The 20,859-nt window shown below is 43.0% G+C and overlaps 1 protein-coding gene across 1 annotated transcript; it reads left to right on the forward strand.

The window, feature by feature from the left end:
• The first annotated feature begins 17,485 nt into the window (after positions 1-17,485).
• LOC109756798 (uncharacterized) lies at positions 17,486-20,360 on the forward strand. Its single transcript, XM_020315632.3, has 4 exons — positions 17,486-17,782; positions 18,698-18,776; positions 18,932-19,046; positions 20,030-20,360. Exons 1-4 carry the CDS (start codon positions 17,581-17,583, stop codon positions 20,087-20,089), a joined length of 456 nt encoding a protein of 151 aa, XP_020171221.1. The 5' UTR covers positions 17,486-17,580; the 3' UTR covers positions 20,090-20,360.
• The last annotated feature ends 499 nt before the right edge of the window (positions 20,361-20,859 follow it).

Below are 20,859 nucleotides of genomic sequence, written 5' to 3' on the forward strand. Positions count from 1 at the left end.
CACCCAGTTACGTTGTGACGTTTGGTAGCACATAAAGTGTTCCTCCGGTAAACAGGAGTTGCATAATCTCATAGTCATAGGAACATATATAAGTCATGAAGAAAGCAATAGCAACATACTAAACGATCAAGTGCTAAGCTAACAGAATGGGTCAAGTCAATCACATCATTCTCTAATGATGTGATCCCGTTAATCAAATGACAACTCATGTCTATGGCTAGGAAACTTAACCATCTTTGATTCAACGAGCTAGTCAAGTAGAGGCATACTAGTGACACTATGTTTGTCTATGTATTCACACATGTATTATGTTTCCGGTTAATACAATTCTAGCATGAATAATAAACATTTATCATGAAATAAGGAAATAAATAATAACTTTATTATTGCCTCTAGGGCATATTTCCTTCATCTTGGCCACAAGCATAGCAAGCATCATCAAAAAGGGATATTTCAAGAGAATCAACGGGATCATAACAATCATCATAACAATCATCCTTCGGTAAGTACGAAGGGAAATTAGACAATGTATGAGTTGAAGAGTTACTCTCATTAGAAGGTGGGCACGGGTGATCAATCCGCTCTTCCTCCTGTTGTTCTTCGCTCTCCTCCTCATCTTTTTCATCCAATGAGCTCACAGTTTCATCAATTTCTTCTTCCATAGACTCCTGCAAAATGTTAGTCTCTTCTTGGACAGCGGAGACTTTCTCAATAAATTCATTAATATCGGAATTGAATTCATAATTCTTATAGCAATATTTAAGGATAGCTAAATTTTCAGGTCTATAAAGTGAATCATCAAAATCTTCAAACTCTTTAAACATAGATTCAATTTCATAAGCACCCATAAAAGCAACAAATTCTTCTATTTGTTCCACACCATAGTAATCATATATACCATTAGCATAAGAAGCTAAGGTTTTATTATCATTAAATTTGCATGAAAAGGGAAGGTGTGGAGACTTCATCCTAGAGCAACAAGTATAATCATATCTCAAGCATAGTTGCCTAGCATACCACTTCAACATATGAATTTGATCCCATAATAGTTTTCCTTTTTGAGTCAAGCGATAATACCTAAAGTATTCACGTTGATCCAACGTGTCTCCCATTACATAATTGAATGGGGTTTTCTCGGGATTATCAAAGTAGTACATAATATTTGTCACATAACGAGCATCGAGGGTTTTAGGAGGTTCCCCATCTCCATGAGTAGCAAGTACACCTAATTTTTTTGGTATTTCGTGTTCCATATCCATAACTAAAGATAAAGAACAACTAAGAACAGCAAATAAAAATTACTTAGTGCCGAACCCAACGAGGAGCTAAAGGTAGAACAAATATTCCCTCAAGTTATAGCGACCACCGATACAACTCTACGCATGCTTAACGTTCGCTTTACCTAAAACAAGTATAAAACTAGAAGTACTTTGTAGGTGTTTTTGGATAGGTTTGCAAGATAATAAAGAGCGCGTAAATAAAAACTAGGGGCTGTTTAGGTAAAGAAGCAATAAAGTAAATATAGCAAGTGTGGAAAAGTGGTGGTAGGAGTTGCGAAATTGTCCCTAAGCAATTGACTACTTTACTAGACCGATATCAAGTTTTATGTGGGAGAGGCCACTGCTAGCATGTCATCCCTGACTTGGAATTCTATGCACTTATGATTGGAACTATTAGCAAGCATCTGCAACTACTAACGTTCATTAAGGTAAAACCCAACCATAGCATTAAGATATATTGGCCCCCCTTCAATCCCGTATGCATCAATTTCTATGCTAGGTAGAAGCTTCTGTCACTCTTGCCCTCCAATACATAGTCCTATCAACATACAACTAACCATATGGTGTGATCCACGCGCGCGCTCATATGATGGGCACCAAAGGACAACAACATAACCACAAGAAAATTAAATCAATCATAGCAATTCATCAACCACCGATAGGACAATGAAAATCTACTCAGACATCATAGGATGGCAACACATCATTGGATAATAATATGAAGCATAAAGCACCATGTTCAAGTAGAGGGTACAGCGGGTTGCGGGAGAGTGGATCGCTGTAGATAGAGGGGGAAGGTGATGTAGATGTTGGTGAAGATGGTGGAGGTGTTGGTGTAGATCGCGGTGATGATGATGATGGCCACAGCGGTGTTCCGGCGCCACCGGAAGAGAGGGGGAGAGGGCCCCCCTTCTTCTTCTTCTTCTTCTTCTTCCTTGACCTCCTCCCTAGATGGGAGAAGCGTTTCCCCTCTGGTGCTTGGCCTCCATGGCATGGGAGGGGCGAGAGCTCCTCCGAGATTGGATATGTCTCTCTGTCTCTCTCTGTTTCTGCGTTCTGGTATTCTGCCCTTTCACCGTTTCGTATATATATGGAGATCCGTAACTCCGATTGGACTGAAACCTTCGCCGTGATTTTTTTTCGAAAATTAGCTTTCTTGCGGCCAAAGAAGAGCAGCAACTGCCTTATGGGTGGCCCACGAGGGTCAGGGGCGCGCCCCCTACCTCATGGCCACCTCGGGCACCGTCTCGCATTGATTTTTCTTCCCATATTCTCCAAATATTCCAAAAATATTCTCCGTCCGTTTTTATCCCGTTTGGATTCCATTTGATATGGGGTTTCTGCGAAACATAAAACATGCAACAAACAGGAACTGGCACTGGGCACTGGATCAATATGTTAGTCCCAAAAATAATATAAAAATTTCCAAAAGTATACGAAAGTTGAATAATATTGGCATGGAACAATCAAAAATTATAGATACGACGGAGACGTATCAAGGTTCAATTTCTACATCATTGTTATTACTAGGTTGAGCATCAACATGAACATCATCATTAACATTATCACTAGGTTCATGCTCATTGTCGGATTGTGTTTCAGCATCAGAAATAGAAATATCATTGGGATTCTCATGTGTGTCTACAACAGGTTCACTAGAAGAATGCAAAGTCCTATCGTTTTTCTTTTTCTTCCTTTTAGAAGGACTAGGTGCATCAACATTAATTTTTTGAGAATCTTGCTCAATTCTCTTAGGGTGGCCCTCAGGATACAAAGGTTCCTGAGTTATTTTACCCCATCTAGTCATAACTCTAACAGCAAAGTCATTATTCTTACTATTTAATTCATTGAGCAAATCATTCTGAGCTTTAAGTACTTGTTCTACTTGAGTGGTAACCATAGAAGCATGTTTACTAATGAGTTTAAGTTCACCTTTAACTCTAGACATATAATCACCCAGGTGTTCAATCATATAAGAATTGTGTTTCAATTGCCTACCAACATAAGCATTGAAGTTTTCTTGTTTGACAATAAAATTATCAAACTCATCTAAGCATTGGCTAGCACACTTATAACGAGGAATATCACCTTCATCAAATCTATAGAGAGAATTTACCTTTACTACCTGTGTCGGGTTATCAAGACCACGTGTTTCTTCAATAGATGATGAATTAAGTCCATATATTTCTTCAATAGGAGGTAAATTCTTAACATCTTCAGCTTTAATACCCTTTTCTTTCATAGATTTCTTTGCCTCTTGCATATCTTCAGGACTGAGAAATAGAACACCCCTTTTCTTCGGAGTTGGCTTAGGAGTTGGCTCAGGGAGTGTCCAATTATTTTCATTAGCCAACATATTATTCAATAGAATTTCAGCTTGATCAACAGTTCTTTTCATGGAAACACAACCAGCACAACTATCCAGGTGGTCTCTGGAAGCATCGGTTAGTCCATTATAAAAGATATCAAGTATTTCATTTTTCTTGAGAGGATGATCAGGAAAAGCATTAAGTAATTGGAGAAGCCTCCCCAAGCTTGTGGGAGACTCTCTTCTTCAATTTGCACAAAATTATATATATATCCCTTAAAGCAGCTTATTTCTTATGAGCAGGGAAATATTTAGTAGAGAAGTAATAAATCATATCCTGGGGACTACGCACACAACCAGGATCAAGAGAATTAAACCATATCTTAGCATCACCCTTTAATGAGAACGGAAATATTTTAAGGATATAATAGTAGCGAGTTTTCTCATCATTAGTGAATAGGGTGGCTAATCATTTAATTTAGTAAGATGTGCCACAACAGTTTCAGATTCATAGCCATAAAAAGGATCAGATTCAACCAAAGTAATTATATCAGGGTCGACAGAGAATTCATAATCCTTATCAGTAACAAAGATAGGTGAAGTAGCATAAGCAGGATCATATTTCATTCTATCATTCAGAGTTTTTTCTTTAAGCTTAGCTAATAATTTCTTAAGATCACTTCTATCATTGCAAGCAAGAAAGTTTCTAGCAGTTTCTTCATCCATAACATAGCCCTCAGGCACAACAGGAAATTCATATTTAGGGGGAGAATCTTCATCATCACTTTCATCAATATTATCAGTTTCAATAATTTCATTCTCTCTAGCCCTAGCAGGTTGTTCATCAAGAAATTCACCAAGTGGCACAGTAGTATCAAGCATAGAAGTAGTTTCATCATAAGTATCATGCATAGCAGAAGTGGCATCATCAATAACATGCGACATATCAGAATTAATAGCAGAAGCAGGTTTAGGTGTCGCAAGCTTACTCAAAACAAAAGGTGAATCAAGTGCAGATCTAGATGGCAGTTCCTTACCTCCCCTCGTAGTTGAGGGATAAATTTTGGTTTTCTCGTCTTTCAAGTTCCTCATAGTGACCAGCAGATATAAATCCCAAGTGACTCAAAGAATAGAGCTATGCTCCCCGGCAACGGCGCCAGAAAATAGTCTTGATAACCCACAAGTATAGGGGATCGCAACAGTTTTCGAGGGTAGATTATTCAACCCAAATTTATTGATTCGACACAAGGGGAGCCAAAGAATATTCTCAAGTATTAGCAGTTGAGTTGTCAATTCAACCACACCTGGATAACTTAGTATCTGCAGCAAAGTATTTAGTAGCAAAGTAATATGGAAGTAACGGTAACGGTAGCAAAAGTAATATTTTTGGGTTTTGTAGTGATTGTAACAGTAGCAATGGAAAAGTAAATAAGTGAAGAACAATATGTGAAAAGCTCATAGGCATTGGATCGGTGATGGAGAATTATGCCGGATGCGATTATTCATGCAACAGTTATAACATAGGGTGACACAGAACTAGCTCCAATTCATCAATGTAATGTAGATATGTATTCCGAATATAGTCATACGTGCTTATGGAAAAGAACTTGCATGACATCTTTTGTCCTACCCTCCCGTGGCAGCGGGGTCCTAGCGGAAACTAAGGGATATTAAGGCCTCCTTTTAATAGAGTACCGGACCAAAGCATTAACACATAGTGAATACATGAACTCCTCAAACTACGGTCATCACCGGGAGTGGTCCCGATTATTGTCACTTCGGGGTTGCCGGATCATAACACATAGTAGGTGACTATAGACTTGCAAGATAGGATCAAGAACTCAGATATATTCATGAAAACATAATAGGTTCAGATCTGAAATCATGGCACTCGGGCCCTAGTGACAAGCATTAAGCATAGCAAAGTCATAGCAACATCAATCTCAGAACATAGTGGATACTAGGGATCAAACCCTAACAAAACTAACTCGATTACATGATAAATCTCATCCAACCCATCACCGTCCACCAAGCCTACGATGGAATTACTCACGCACGGCCGTGAGCACCATAAAATTGGTGATGGAGGATGGTTGATGATGACGATGGCGACGGATTCCCCTCTCCGGAGCTCCGAACAGACTCCAGATCAGCCCTCCCGAGAGAGTTTAGGGCTTGGCGGCGGCTCCGTATCGTAAAACACGATGAATCTTTCTCTCTGATTTTTTTCTCCCTGAGCACGAATATATAGAGTTGGAGTTGAGGTCGGTGGAGCTCCAGGGGGCCCACGAGGCAGAGGGGCAGGCACGCCCCCACCCTCGTGGCTAGGGTGTGGGCCCCCTAGCCTTGATTCTTTCGCCAGTATTTTTTATTATTTCCAAAAATAATCTCCGTGAAGTTTCAGGTCATTCCGAGAAGTTTTGTTTCTGCACAAAAATAACACCATGGCAATTCTGCTGAAAACAACGTCAGTCTGGGTTAGTTCCATTCAAATCATGCAAGTTAGAGTCCAAAACAAGGGCAAAAGTGTTTGGAAAAGTAGATACGACGGAGACGTATCAAGGCGCTGAAGCAGAGCCAGAGCGGCGCCGGCGCGGGCATGAAGACGACGGCGTGAGGATCTGGAGCCCGAGCAGGTGGAGGTGGAACCGCATCTGGACCTTGTACTGCATCAAGGTCTGACCATGTCTCCTCTTTGATGGAACATATTCTTCTTCTTCTTCCCTTTGAACAAGACCTTTGAACTTGATAACCTGCCGGCCGGAGCAGTTATTAGTTAAACTGTAGATTGGTTGAATTTGGGTGCATGGTAACTGCGGCTTGTTTTCCTCTTACCATGGGGCTGAGTCAACTGCAGTTATTAGTTAAACTTCCCTGATTTGTTTTCCGCTTCGATTTGGCCAGATGGATGGAGTAGAGAGCCTAGAGTAGGCAAGAGCCTTGGACAGGAGCCATGGACAGCGCATGACAGAGCCATGGACAATGCAGCATCACAAACTTCATTCCTATAGAGCCTGATGCAGCGCAGCATCACAAACTTGATGGTAAACTTTATTGTGTTGTGCCAGGAGTAGATTCCTGTACTGTTCTTTCCTGTAGTGGAGCTAATTTTGTGTCTTTGTTAATCTTCTCATGAACTTTTGTAGCTTCTGTTCCCTAGTCTTGATCATGAATCTGCAGCTTCACCTAGTTACCTTGTGCTGCAATTTTTGTTATAAAGTGATTCTTGCTGCTGGTAACTTGGTATAGCTTTCGATTTATGTAACTGCATCAAATGTACTGAAACTCTGCTTGTAAAGTGATTCTTGATTCAAATTACAATGATTTGCCCAGCATCAAATGTACTGAAACTCTACTTATAAATGTACCGAAACTCTACTTAGCTAGTGGTTGGTTCTCTATAATGATTGACAGTTGCAATGGAGTGAAAGGATCTTTTGACTTCACTTTTCTTTTCAGAAAGTAGGTAGCCAAGCAACCAAATGTGGAAGGAGTAATTCGTGAGATATTATCATAAAAGCAGGTTCTGAAGAATGGTGTGGATGTGAAGTTGCAGAGGAATGCCCTGAGTGTCTTGGAAGATCCAACTACTGTAAGACCATGCCATCATTCACAATGTGTGTAGCCAAAATGCTTTAAACTATCAATAGCACAATCAGACTAAATGTGTTCATCTTGTTTGTTTTTTGAACTTGCCACCAAAATTTGCAGTAGTAAGTGCAGTAGTAAACTGAAAAAGTTTGGTGGTACTGTGGGATGTTAAATTGTCTTCTGAACTTGCCAGCAAAATTTGCAGTAGTAAGTGTAGTAGTACTTTAGTTAAAATTAAAATTGACTAAAACCTTTAATTTCCTCTAATTTAAATTAATTGAAACCTTTTCCTTTAGTTAAAATTAACACAAATTCATTTCTGAACCAAGGAGTACCTGCTTTCTTTTCTGATTGCATGCTTGCACACACATTAACTGAAACATTAACACACACAAACTTGTTGATGATGATTGCTGATGCTGTTCAGTTTCAGTCAATCAACTTAACTGAAAAAGTTTCAGTTACAGTATACCATTGACTTAATTTTTTTGGCTGTATACATCAACATTGGATGCTATTACTTCATCGGCATACCCCTTGGCGCGCTCCTCGGGTTCAAGTTTGCAAACAGTAGTTTTAGTAATTTAGTGTAGGACTTGCAATAAGAGGAGAGCTACTGTAGTGCCCTCCATATTCTTGCTCTCTTCTTTTTCTTTTCTCTTCTCTTTCTTCTGTCTTCCCTTTTACTCGGTCTCATTGTTGTTAAAGTTATCTTGCATACCTAAATCAAATGAAACTTTCAGTTCCCTAATGGAGTACTCCTCTTTCTCTCTTCTTTTCTCTTCTTTCTTTCTTCTTGGAGTGCTTGATTATCTTCTAGTTCCCTCTCTTCTCCTCTCTCTCTCTCTCTCTGTGTGTGTGTGTGTGTGTGTTGCCCTCTCTTCTTTCTCTCTCTCTCTTCCAGTGCCCTATCCTCTTCTCTCTTAATTAAACAAAAATGATCACACAAATGATGCACTCCACACAAAATTAAATGAAACTTTTCAAACAAAAATGATCATATATATGGAGTAAAATCCAGTCCATAGAAGCCTTTTGCAAACATATGGAGTAATTTCACATGGGGTTTTCCGAAAATGATCATACAGATGATGCACTCCACACATGTCTCTTCTCGAGGAGTTACATATACTCCACACAAGCATCTTAACAAGTAACTCCTCAAGCATCTCAACAAGCAACTCCTCAAGCATCTCAACAAGCATCTCGACAAGCAACTCCTCAAGCATCTCAACAAGCAACTCCTCAAGCATCTCGACAAGAATCTCAACAAGCAACTCCTCAAGCATCTCAACAAGAATCTCGACAAGCATATCATCAAGCATCTCAACAAGCAACTCCTCAAGCATCTCAACTAGCATCTCAACAAGCAACTCCTCAAGCATCTCAACTAGCATCTCAACAAGCAACTCCTCAAGCATCTCAACTAGCATCTCAACAAGCAACTCTCTCCATTATCCCAAGATTGTGCAGGGCATTTGCATATACCTCTTGAGGGCATGTAAGTCTTGGAGGTAGCATCCCAAGTTTCTCTAGCCTTTCCTTGTTCGCATGGGGTATTTTATACCCATTGCCCCTGCATGCTTCAAGATTTCAATCATGCAAGCTTGTAGAGATAGGAAAACTCTGTTCAGCTTGTAAACCTCATAGTTTTCAAATTCATCAAGCACACCCTTGATAAGATCCTGAAGCGTTCTAGGGCTTAAAAAATATGTCAAAGATTGTAACGAGTTGAAGAACCCAAGGTCAAGCCCATTCAAATCAGGGCTATTGGTGGGCTGTTGGATTATTCTGATGTCGAGTCCGGTTCTTTTGATAGCTGCTACAAATTCTGGGTCATTAAGCAAGATATGGGGCTTAGCGTTGTCTTGTTATATGTAGATGATTTGCCCAGCATCATTCTCAGGCCAAGATGCTTGTATTGCTGGCAGTAGGTTCTCTATCATGAACTCTCTCATTACTTGCCTGTTGACTTTTATGGACTTTGTCTCCAATGTTCCTCTTGGCCTGTTGTCGTTTCTCCTCTGAGCCGGAATTTCTTTCACAAACGACCAAATTCCAATTTTTCCAGAGAAGGTCACATTTCCTTCACTATCCCACCTCGGCCTAGCAACAGCTATCAAGAACATGACCTTTCCAATACAACTATTGTTTTGTATACTTCTCGTAGGCTCTTCCTCCCCATACAACAGATAATAGTTCCTTTTTTTCTTGGTCATATAGAACCATTTCTCGTGAATATGAATAATGTTGTGCATGGCTTGAATTTTGGCCTTTCCGTTTGTGTTGTTGTCTCATCGAGCATTGACAAGCAAAATTTCATTCTATCCTTCTTGTTCTTTTCTTTCAAAACTGGCTTCAAACAGTTTGTATGCCTCTTTATCAACTTCAGCATGAACTTCCGGTGGAGTGTCGTAGGGCTGCACCCGAGTTGCCAAGCAAGTGACCTGATAGTAGACCTCCTGTTCAGTGGGATGTTAGGTGTTTGCTCTAGATTGATGTCTTTCGGCTTTCTTCCACAGTTTCCTTTCCTCTGACTTGAAACATCTACCTCCAGACCTTTAGCAATTTGCTCCATGGCTTTCTTCCAAATTCTTTGTATATTCCAGACACCCACTCCAAAGAAATCAGCAATATTTTTCTTGTCATCTCTCTTAAACTTCCCCCCTCTACTCATGCACAATGTATGCATTGCAACATAAGCAACATATCTTTGCTTGTCATCTAGGATATCCCTTTTCTGAACTGCTTGCTCAACACCTGCACAAAGAAAATTTTTGATCAAATGGAGTACAACAATGCATTTACACAAGTCATTTGGGTCGTTTACTCTCTACTCATGATCATTTGAGTCATTTACCTGCATGTTGAACAATTTCATCTCCTATATCTTCGTCCATTTCATCTCTTACATCTTCGTCCATTTCATCTCCATCTTCTGCAGGTGGGGTGTAGTTGAGGTCTGGGAGATCCATGTTCTCCAGGCAACTGAAAAGAACTTTCGAGGTAAGAGGTTGAACTTTCAAGATGCACAACAGTACATTTTGGAAATGAAAATGATCAAATGGAGTAGTACAAACATTCTTGCATACATTGTGGATATGAGGATGGTACTGCTTGTTTGCAGTATTCTTTTGCTTGCACTATAATTGGAGTAGTTTCAGTAGTTTAGTGTTGAACCAGGAGTAGTTTTAGTAGAGCACTTGGAGCTCTTAGTTATAGGTCTAGGAGTATGATTTTCTGTTAAATGCTTCAAAATGCTACAGTGACAACAACCATTTTGAAGTATTATTTGTTGTTAAATGCTTCAAAATGCAAGACTAGGAGTACATTTGATGACTGATTTTGAAGTAGGAGCTCTTAGTTATAAGTTCTCTCTTTTTCATCTACTCCATCTACTCAATCTAGGAGTATGATTTGCCTGAAATGCTATAGTGAAGTCTAGGAGCATGCCTGAAAATACCTGAAATGCTACAGTGAAAGTCTATGAGTAGCAGTTAAATGCTTAGATTTGCCTGAAAATGCGTGAAATGTTGTCATCAGATTTAATGCAGTACTCTCTTTTTTCCAGCAAAGGTTTGCCTGAAAGGCCTGAAATATTGTTAAATGATGCAGGTTCTCTCCTGGCCATGGAGCCAAGTACTAAAACATGGGTCTGCTTTCCTCTTAAGCAGAGTAAGTACTCCATTACTCCACTCGTAGATAAACATATCGACATGATGCAAATTGTTGGAGTAAAAAGCAAAATGGTACTGTAATTTCAGTACATTTAATTATTTCAATCATCTTCAGTGTACTCCAAGTCAGTGGTACATCATATCTTTGTCAGTACTCAAATGATCATTTAATTATTTCTAGACAATCTGATCTCCAGGAGTTGATAAAGGTATGCTGACATAGATATTTCAGAATTAGGCAATATTCTCTTGCAGTACTCTCTCTGTCTGCATATCTTTATCAACTTCAGCATATCAAAAGAATCACTCCTACTCCTGATGACAACTTTAACATATCCATCTTCAGCATATCTATCGTCAGGAGTAGATCTTTAGTATACTAGGGACAACATATCTATAATCTCCTGGAGATGACTCAAATACTGTCCCCAATGTGTTTCTGATGACATCTGATGACAGTATGTTTGCAGTAATCATGACAATATGGTTCCGATGACAGCATATCTATGTACTCCTGGAGATGATATCCTCAATTTGTGTTTGCAGTAATCATCAATTTGTTTGTTTGTGTTCATGTCTGCAGTATGATCATCAAACTGTTTTCAGCGACAGCAGCGGAGCCTGGGGAGAGGAGATGAACCTGGGGTGAGGAGAGCCTGGGCAGCAGCCGAGCCCAGCTCCAACTCGCCTCAACCTGGGTGGACTTGAAGAGGAGGAGGAGTCCCTGGAGATGGAGAGGAGTCCCTGGGCGTGGAGAGGAGGAGCACCTGGGCGTGGAGAGGAGGAGCGCCTGGGCGCCTACGTTGGTCTGGACGGAGGTGGAGCACCCCTCGAGCTGTGGCGCCTGGAGCTCTGGAGTGGAGCGCCTGGAGGGCAGGGCGGAGGTGGAAGACGGGCTGATTCAAATTATGAATTGGGGGTATTAAGGTCCATTTGCACAATTTCACCTGGTCGGAACATGTTCCCCAGCGACATACATTTAGGAACAGAGGGAGTACTCGCTGTTACAGAGATAAGCATAGCTCAGATGATTTTATTTTTTGTGTCTGAACCGCTCCTTCAAGATTTAAGTTCTAGACCCTGCCCGACTGGTCATAATTTTTTGAATTAGCATCTCGAAAACGCTCATGGAGGTATGGTGTGCATGTATGTGTATATGAGCATCCACGTTTGTAATGTGTTAACAAAAGTAAAAAGATCGTCTTCCACATAGGCCAAGTTTTAATGCACACTAGGACACTTTCATTAGGATTACATAAGTCTAAGCTCGCAAGTTTTTGCATCAATACATGCAACACCAAACTTCTTGTTCGTGTGGTCGCATGCGAAAGAAGTTCACATAACCCCCTGGCGTTTCACGAAACGGACAATTTACCCCCCGAAGTCTAAAACCGGGTAAATAACCCCCTAATCTTTCCCAAACCAGGTGAATCACCCCCTCACACCTTTTAGACTGGTTTTTCAAGCGGTTTTCGTGACTGGGCAGATTTCAGATGCCAGTTCGGCACGGTTACTGTCCTCCTCTGATCCTTCTGCCATCGCGCGTCGTGCCCAAAGCACTCGTTGACTTCACGGCAGCACGAACTAGCAGCCGGCCACGAGGGAGCCAAGCCCAGCATGGTACATGAAGCACCTTGTGTCGCATGATGTGCTACGGTTGCGCCCACTCTGCGTGACCCCTCCCCTTTGTCCTCTCCTTGAACCCCGATGGGATGGCTTCTCGAGCTCCGTCCGCCTCTGTACAAAAATTGATGCGTCAACCGGATAGCAAAGGCTCCCGGCTCCTAGCAAGTACTCCCTCCGTTCGGAAATACTTGTCCTAGAAATGGATGTATTATATTTCTAGGACAAGTATTTCCGAACGGAGGGAGTATCCGCCATCTAGGCCTCATGCAAATCCCGGCTAGCCATCGTGTCGCTCGTGCGGCGTTCGCTTTGTCCTCAAGTCGACAACAGCTCACGCCTTCACCACATACCGAGCTCGCGCCCATGCCACCTGCGGCTGGGGCTGCCGCCGGCAGGTGACGACGTCCACCATTAGAGCTAATCACGATTAGAATAGTCATGTAGTACTCATGTACAGCTTGTACATGGTGGCACGTACTTCATGTGTGTACGTGTGTGTGTACTTGTCCAGGAGGGAATCGATCCAACAGCAGTATGTACGTGTGTATTGTCTCCGGCGGAGCTTGAGTTCACGATCACGTGCCATTGGGACCTCATGCCTACGTCCACAAGAGCACGCGCCTCGTCGCTTCGGGCGCTCATGTCCTGCTCGTCACCGTCGTAGAGACGACCTGGATAGCTCGACCACCGTCCGCCTCGGAGAGCTTGAGTATGACTGTACCATCCACTGGTCACTCGTGGCGCTTGCTAGGACTTGCGTCCATCGGCGGGTTATACCCGCGCGGGTGCGCAGCCGGAGCGCTGGCGCAGACGGCCATAAGGATCCCTCAGACCTTTGGGTGCATGCACTGGGCCGGAGCGGCAGGTTCAACGACGTTGGCCTGCCTGGTCGAGGGGATGCCTTTGGATGCAAGACGCTGCTGGCTTCGTGCAATGCAGGCAGCAGGACCTGGAGATGGGAAGGCTCACCGCCAAGCTCACAAAGTTAGAAGTGTGGGACTCAGCGAGGCCAGGTGCATGTCAGGAACGAGGAGCACCACACCACGTCATCAAAACCACCTCGAAACCCACTCTAACCAGGGGAAAAAAATTGTATGAGACCGGGTCTCATAGACCAACTTGTGAGACCCTATCGGATGAGCGACATGTGGCATCGACAATCTTAGAGCACCCTAATCCCACTTCACGTCTGATCTCAATCCCAACAGCTGATTCCCGATTCCAGAACCCCACGTACGCACGTACATACTTCATCGCTCTAATAGGTACGTGGGACTAGGGTTTTCTTTATTTTCCTTGCGTCTATGGCGGCCACGCCCAAGGGCTTCGACGGCGGCGGCCAACCGGCACGACGCAGCAGCGACGACCTCTCTTCCATGACCTCGCCGAAGAAGCTTGTCGCCGGCGGCCTGTCGGACGACTCGTCCATGGCGGATGCATGCCACGACGTTGGCCCGGCGGACACCACGTTCATGGAGGCCGTGCGCCAAGGCGTCGTTGCGGACGGCCGGACCGACTCCTCGTAGAGACGCGTCTAACTGCTCCTTGCCAGTGCACTTGCTTGTCTCCGTCGCCGCGTTCCAAAACCCCAAGGGCCTTGACGGCGGCGGCCAACCGGCATGACGCAGCAGCGACGACCTCTCTTCCATGACCTCGCCGAAGAAGCTCGTCGCCGGCGGCCTGTCGGACGGCTCGTCCATGGCGGATGCATGCCACGATGTTGGCCGGGCGGACAGCACGTTCATGGCGGCCGTGCGCCAAGGCGTCGTTGGGGACGGCCGGACTGACTCCTCGTAGAGACGCGTCTAACTGCTCCTTGCCGGTGCACTTGCTTGTCTCCATCGTCGCGGCGAGACAGACTGCTTGGGCTCGACCATGGCGGCCGTATGCCATGATTGCTTTCTGGCCGGACTCGACGGTCATGTTGCTGCACACTAAGACGCCGTGAGTGGTCGTAGCAACTCGTTTTGTCCACAGCAGCGCCGAGACGTATCAAGCTGGATTCCGTTACGTGCTTGTATATCACAAGTTCGTGCCCACCGATCGATCCCATGTACTGATTCCCATGAAATTATATTGTTCATTGCCCAAACTCCATGATGATTTTGTGAAACAAATACATTTATTGCCATGATGATTTTTTCAATGAAGTACTACACAAATTTGGTTTGCTCTCCTCAATGAACCTATGCTTTGATCTAAGTGTGGATGTACAATATCTGTTTACATCTTTATAAGGTACAATCCACACATGAAAAAGAAAAGGACGCATGAGCTCATTTGGCACAACTGAAATGCATAGAATGGTTTTCGAAGCATGAGAAACAAATATATGTTCATCTCGGTGTGTTTTGTTGGCCTGATGGTCCAAAGAACAACCACTAAAATTAATATATTTGTTTACAGGTCCGTAAGAAAAACCCAGACAATAAAAATGAAAAGGACACATGAGCTCGTTGCCTCCTGTTCTTGTGGTTTATGTGATGACTAGAACAGATGTCACCACTGAAACCTGCTTGTACTTGTACCTTCGTTGAAATCCAATCGCCGAACGGTAGACAGTGTTGGGTTTTGTTCATCAGCTTGAAGCAACAAACTTGTAAATTCCCCTGGAATACGTGGTGGAGCATGGAAAGCAGAATAATCACCAAATGACATGGATGTCGCCAATGATGGAGCTATATTTTGAAAACAAGCATTCGGATTCGATGACCCCTGTTTCAGTAAGAGGAATAAAATAAATTATTTGACCATGTCAAAAATATGAACCGCATAGTATAAAACATTATTCATATGCTTACGGGAAATTCTGAATGTCCAATCAGATTTGTTGTTAATTCCGTTGTATGATCGAATGACCCCTATTATAAATAAATTAATGGGATAAATTATGTCGCCATGTCAAATATGAATCATATAGTATAAACTTTTACTGATATGCTTATGGGGAATATCGAAGGTCCAATCGGATGTGTTGTTAATTCCCTTGTACGTGACACTGACGAATGTCCTATACCTCTCCCTGCACATTGTGTTTTTTATGTGTTTGTATACAAAAATGCGAGATTACAGGGAAAATAAATAATAAACATACCCGTCTCTGATCTAAGTTCCAATGACCCCTGTTTAAATAGAATGAATATAATAAATTATGTCCGGAGATACCATGTGATGATTGTGCTCATTGACAGCCTTCTGAATCAACCAAACACCCGCCGGAGTAATATGGAACTGAACACGAGCTTTGCAAGATGTCCTCGTAGAAGCCCGTTCTTTCCTCGTCTCATGTGTGCTATGTTTACCCTTTACTCCTTCCTTACTGCAAACTAAATACCTAGCAGATAAGGTATCATCTGCTCTTGCTTTTCTATGTGTCCATCTGACACTAAATCCTTTACTTTTGGCATACACGTTATAGAACTTGTATGCCTCTTCTTCAGAATCAAAACTCATTCCCTTCTTTGGCACAATCTGCTTTGAAGATGCATTCGGATTATCCTGTTACACACATGAAATACACCAACACCATCAGCATTGTACTATAATTATTGTAAAATCAATCGATACATATTTTATATTAAAAGATAGGTTCATATTGTATTATTTACCTTAGTTACACAATTTTCTTCTCCTTTATCAACTCCCACAAACTCCAAGCCAGTATCATGGGTAAACATATTTCTCGGCGTCATAGGCTCACGGATCGACTCGCCCATTGCACTGTTTGTCGATTTACAGAATTCCATATTTTCCTCCTGGCGTTCGAACAACATAATTCAACATTATTAATTTACATATTTTCAAGTTCAGTTCTACAACTAATGCTATATATAACAGTGGCTAGCATCGAATGTATGAACCAAGCTAGCACAGAACTATGCACATGTATATTCTGAATACTTATGTACCCATGCATCTCACACGCACCGTGATAGGACAAGTCCTAGACCGACAGATCGCCGTCGCTGCCGCTGGCGCCGGCCTGACTGAATGCATGACGGAGCTGCTGGACGCGCCTTGACGCGTCGCCGCGGTTGACGAGTTTGTCCGGCCGGCCAGAACGATGTCTTGACGCACACCCACCATCTGTTCTTCTTGGCTTCCGGGTTGCATAAGCTTCATAGTTCACGAGTTTCAGTGTAAGCAATCAGATAGTTGCCAAGCACTGGACTAGTGCAATCACTCAGCCAGCTTGGCCGCATGGATCACTTACCGGGACAGGAAGAGTTATAGATGGATGTGGCGCCTTAGCTAACATTGGAACCACCGGCCGGGAGTTCGCCGCCGTGGAGGACTGCGGTATCACATAGCAGCTGGATGCATCTTGCTGCACGGCCGCCGTGAACGTGGTGTCCGCCGGGCCAACATCGTGGCATGCATCTGCCATGAACGAGCCGTCCGACAGGCCGCCGGCGACGAGCTTCTTCGGCGAGGTCATGGAAGAGAGGTCGTCGCTGCTGCGTCGTGCCGGTTGGCCGCCGCCGTCGAAGCCCTTGGGCGTGGCCGCCATAGACGCGAGGAAAATAAAGAAAACCCTAGTCCTGCGTACCTATTAGAGCGATGAAGTATGTACGTACGTACGTGGGGTTCTGGAATCGGGAATCAGCTGTTGGGATTGAGATCAGACGTAAAGTGAGATTAGGATGCTCTGAGATTGTCGATGCCACATGTCACTCATCCGATAGGGTCTCACAAGTTGGTCTATGAGACCCGGTCTCATACAATTTTTTTTTCTAACCAGGGTTAGGAGGTGATTCACATAGTTTACAAAAGATCAGGGGTTATTATTTACCCGGTTTTAGACTTCAGGGGTAAATTGGCCGGCTCGCAGCGTCAAATATCCACGATTACGTAGCTAAGCACGAATTTCATGGATTATGCTCCGGTAAAGAAAGGATCGACCGCGGATCAAGCGACGCACTGTTCCTTGTCGCGAGAAACTGAAACCAATATTTTCTCTCCGTCGATCGCACGCGTCCACGTTTCCATCAGACGGACCACAGCGCGCCAATCTTCCTTCTCCTCCTTGACCCGTAATAACTGTTGATACGAACGGAGTGAGCAGTTACGAGCGGAGTGAGGCGAGGCAGGAGGAGAGATGAGCGGGGACGAGGTTGCGAAGGCCAAGGCTGCCGCCGCCGGCGTCGGCGGCGTAGGGGAGTACGGGACGTTCCATGGTCCGCCCAGCTACCCGCCCCCGCGCCCGCCCGTCGGGCACCCGCAGCCCGCCCCGCCGCCCGGCCTCCACGGCCAGCGCGAGCCCAACTCGCGCCACCGCGGCGGGTACCAGGCCGGGAACGGTAAATTTCCCGATCCTTGCTTCTAATCGGCGGTTCTCTTGGGGAGGGAGGCGCGGAGGAGGGAGATATCGGGGTTAGGAAGTAGAATTTTGGTGTTGTGATCGGGATCGAATCCCTCGGGATTTAGTTGATCCGACGCGGGTCGTTGAATGCCGATCGGAGTTGGGCGTGGAACCGGTGGGATCAAAGGCGGAATTCCCCTGCGAGATCTCTAGCAGGATGCAATAGGGGTCACAATTTTGTGATGTTTGATCTAATTCTGTTTCGTCTTTTGGTGTCAAAACTCTGATTGCCGTGACTGATGGAATCAGAATTCCTGTTACGACCCTGCAATGTTTCTTTCAGTTTCTTGATGATGTCTTGATCCAAATTGGCATGTATCGTGCAGTCCTGTTTGATGTAGGTGATGTCCTTCCGTCGTATGCTGGTTGTTTCATTACCAAATGATTTCTACCCAGTTGCTCTATATCAAATCTGAAAAATAAAGGATCAACTATGACTGAGCCACCCTGGCTAGATTGTGTAATAAGTGGTGCTAAAGCTAGCATGCATTTCTTAGCATGGCATGGAGATCAATTGTCTCATCAGCTTCCCCCGGTTAGCATTGATGCATTTCTTAGCACAACATGGGGTTTGAATGTTTGATAGATCTGAAAATCTGATATAAGATAGTTCTGCCCTTTTGATTGCATTGACCATTTGGCAAATATACAGAAGTAATGGATGTAGCAGTCTACTACTCATGTTCTTGTCTTTGTCCTTGATGATTTTAGGGAGTCCCCATGCTTACGTTGGTTGTTGCAGCTTCTAATTGCACCGAGGCTGAATATGACGATCGTAATTTTTCCTAGTTGTTTCACTTGCTGTTTATAAGAATTTTACGCGCACACTTAATCTTGCTATTTCTGTTTTCAGCTCAAGATTACGAAGCAGGTGCCCGTGGACATAAACATGACCGCCTTCCATGCTTTGGTATTGGCATGGGATGGTTTCTGTAAGTGATCATTGTTTTAAATTTTGTCTTCTGATCTTAGTTTCATGTACAGCAGCATTGTACCTGAATAATTACTCTGACATAGATTATTGTGAACTATGCTGTTGCTTTAGCTATATCCGAGTAATCCTAACGACAAATTTCTTGTTCTGAAGATTCGTACTCGGTTTCTTTCTTGGTGCCATCCCCTGGTATGTCGGAGCATTTCTGTTGTGGTGTTCCAGAGTGGATTACAGGGAGAAACCAGGATATGTGGCATGCACAATAGCGGTGAGTAAAGAATTTAGTGTCGAGTTAAAAACAAGCCTTGCTTGTTCCAATTGCTGATATGGCGCTTGTGCTTTCTATACCATGTGTCACTGAACTTGTGCTATGATTGTCAGTATCTAGGAATGTACAGGCTATGAGAAGGTGCTATTTTCATGTTGTTGTTTTTGCGTTTTGAAATGTTTTTATGACATGCTGATGTGACTCTTAACAATGGTCCAAACATATGGAGCTCAGGATTATATATGAAATTTCTGCATGTTGTCTTCTTTGTACCTCATTTATCTGTTTTCAGAAACAATATTATACCAGAAAACCAAGAATTGTTGAGCATAACATATTGCCTATTATGTCACTATTATTCTTGCATGATTTATGAACTTTTTCATGTGTAAGTTTGAATCATGTATCAGGAGCACTTAGTGAATAAAGAATCATATTGATGTTCATGTTAGCTCAAACAGAAAAGGCTAATGAGAATAATTAGTTTAGTACAATGAAGTTGGATCTGATTATTCAGAAGTATTTAAATATCAGATTCAAATGATAAAGTATAGCTAATCCAGTCACATATAGGGTATCTAATTAGGTGGGTGTTTCGGCATACTTCAGCTGTTGCACAACATATCATTTTAAGTTCTGCATGAACTTTTGGACACTTAAGTAGCTGAAGCATATCTATGGAGTGATTCAGAGAACATGGGCACCCTCATCAAAGAATGCATTAAATGTTGGCATATATGCAGCTAGGGTATATCTGTGTTATTACAATAACAAAGACTGATCCAGAGAGTAAGCACACTTGATAAAAACATGCATGATGGTAGTGTCATATACAGTACTAGTTAGTATAGTTTTATGTTATGTAAAGTCTTCATGTAGAAACCTTCTGGTGAAGTCCAGAGTAGACCACTTTTCTGTCAGTGACTTGCCACCTTTATTTTTCAAATTCTGAAGATCCTAATGAGAACCATTTGCTGTAACAGGCTGTCCTTGCTACAATTGCCGTCATCATCGGGGCAACTGCTGGAGCTCACGTTTATTGATGTCAGTCTACATTGTGTCACTGTACATATTGTACATTTCATGGATGAAGAAAGATGTCATGTCGCGTCTTCTGCACTGTATTTGATTATTAACTTTGAATATTCAATGCATGACAAGGAGAACCAAGTCCTTGTTATGGTCACAAATAAATCAGATTGAGACTACCTTGCCTTGTGCATGCTTGGGACTACCTTGCCTTGTGAATGCTCAAATAACCTTGATTTTGAAAACAAATGATGTAGCTTCGCTTGGCGAGCAACGGCTTTCTTATACTGTACTAGCAATGGCTTCCTTGTACTGTACTTATCTTCTGAATAATAAGCCCCAGGTTCTGGTTCAGGCAGCAGGGCGATTTGCCAAAGGAACCACCATTGTGGTTGCTCTCTGCTCAACGCCATTCCACGCACTTGTACATCTGCATTAGGCATTATTCAAGTGTTGAAATGTGATTGGGGGATCGATGCCACAAATTACAGTTCTTACGGTTCTACTCCCTCCACTCACATATATAAAATGTTCAGGGTATTTCAATATGAACTACATGCGGACAGAAATGAGTGAACAAGCACACTAAAATGGGCCTATATACATCTGATTCAGAAAAAAGGTTAGAACATCCTATGATTTGTGAACGGAGGGAGTAACATTCTATGTTTCCTTGTATTATGGTTCTGAATATATCATATGTTTTTCTGGTTCAGCGATAAAGAGAACTTGCATCGCATGTCTCGCCAGAGGCAAATCAACACAACAGTAGAACGCCTGATCC

This window comes from Aegilops tauschii, chromosome 3 (genome assembly GCF_002575655.3).
Source record: "Aegilops tauschii subsp. strangulata cultivar AL8/78 chromosome 3, Aet v6.0, whole genome shotgun sequence".
Taxonomy (NCBI): domain Eukaryota; kingdom Viridiplantae; phylum Streptophyta; class Magnoliopsida; order Poales; family Poaceae; genus Aegilops; species Aegilops tauschii.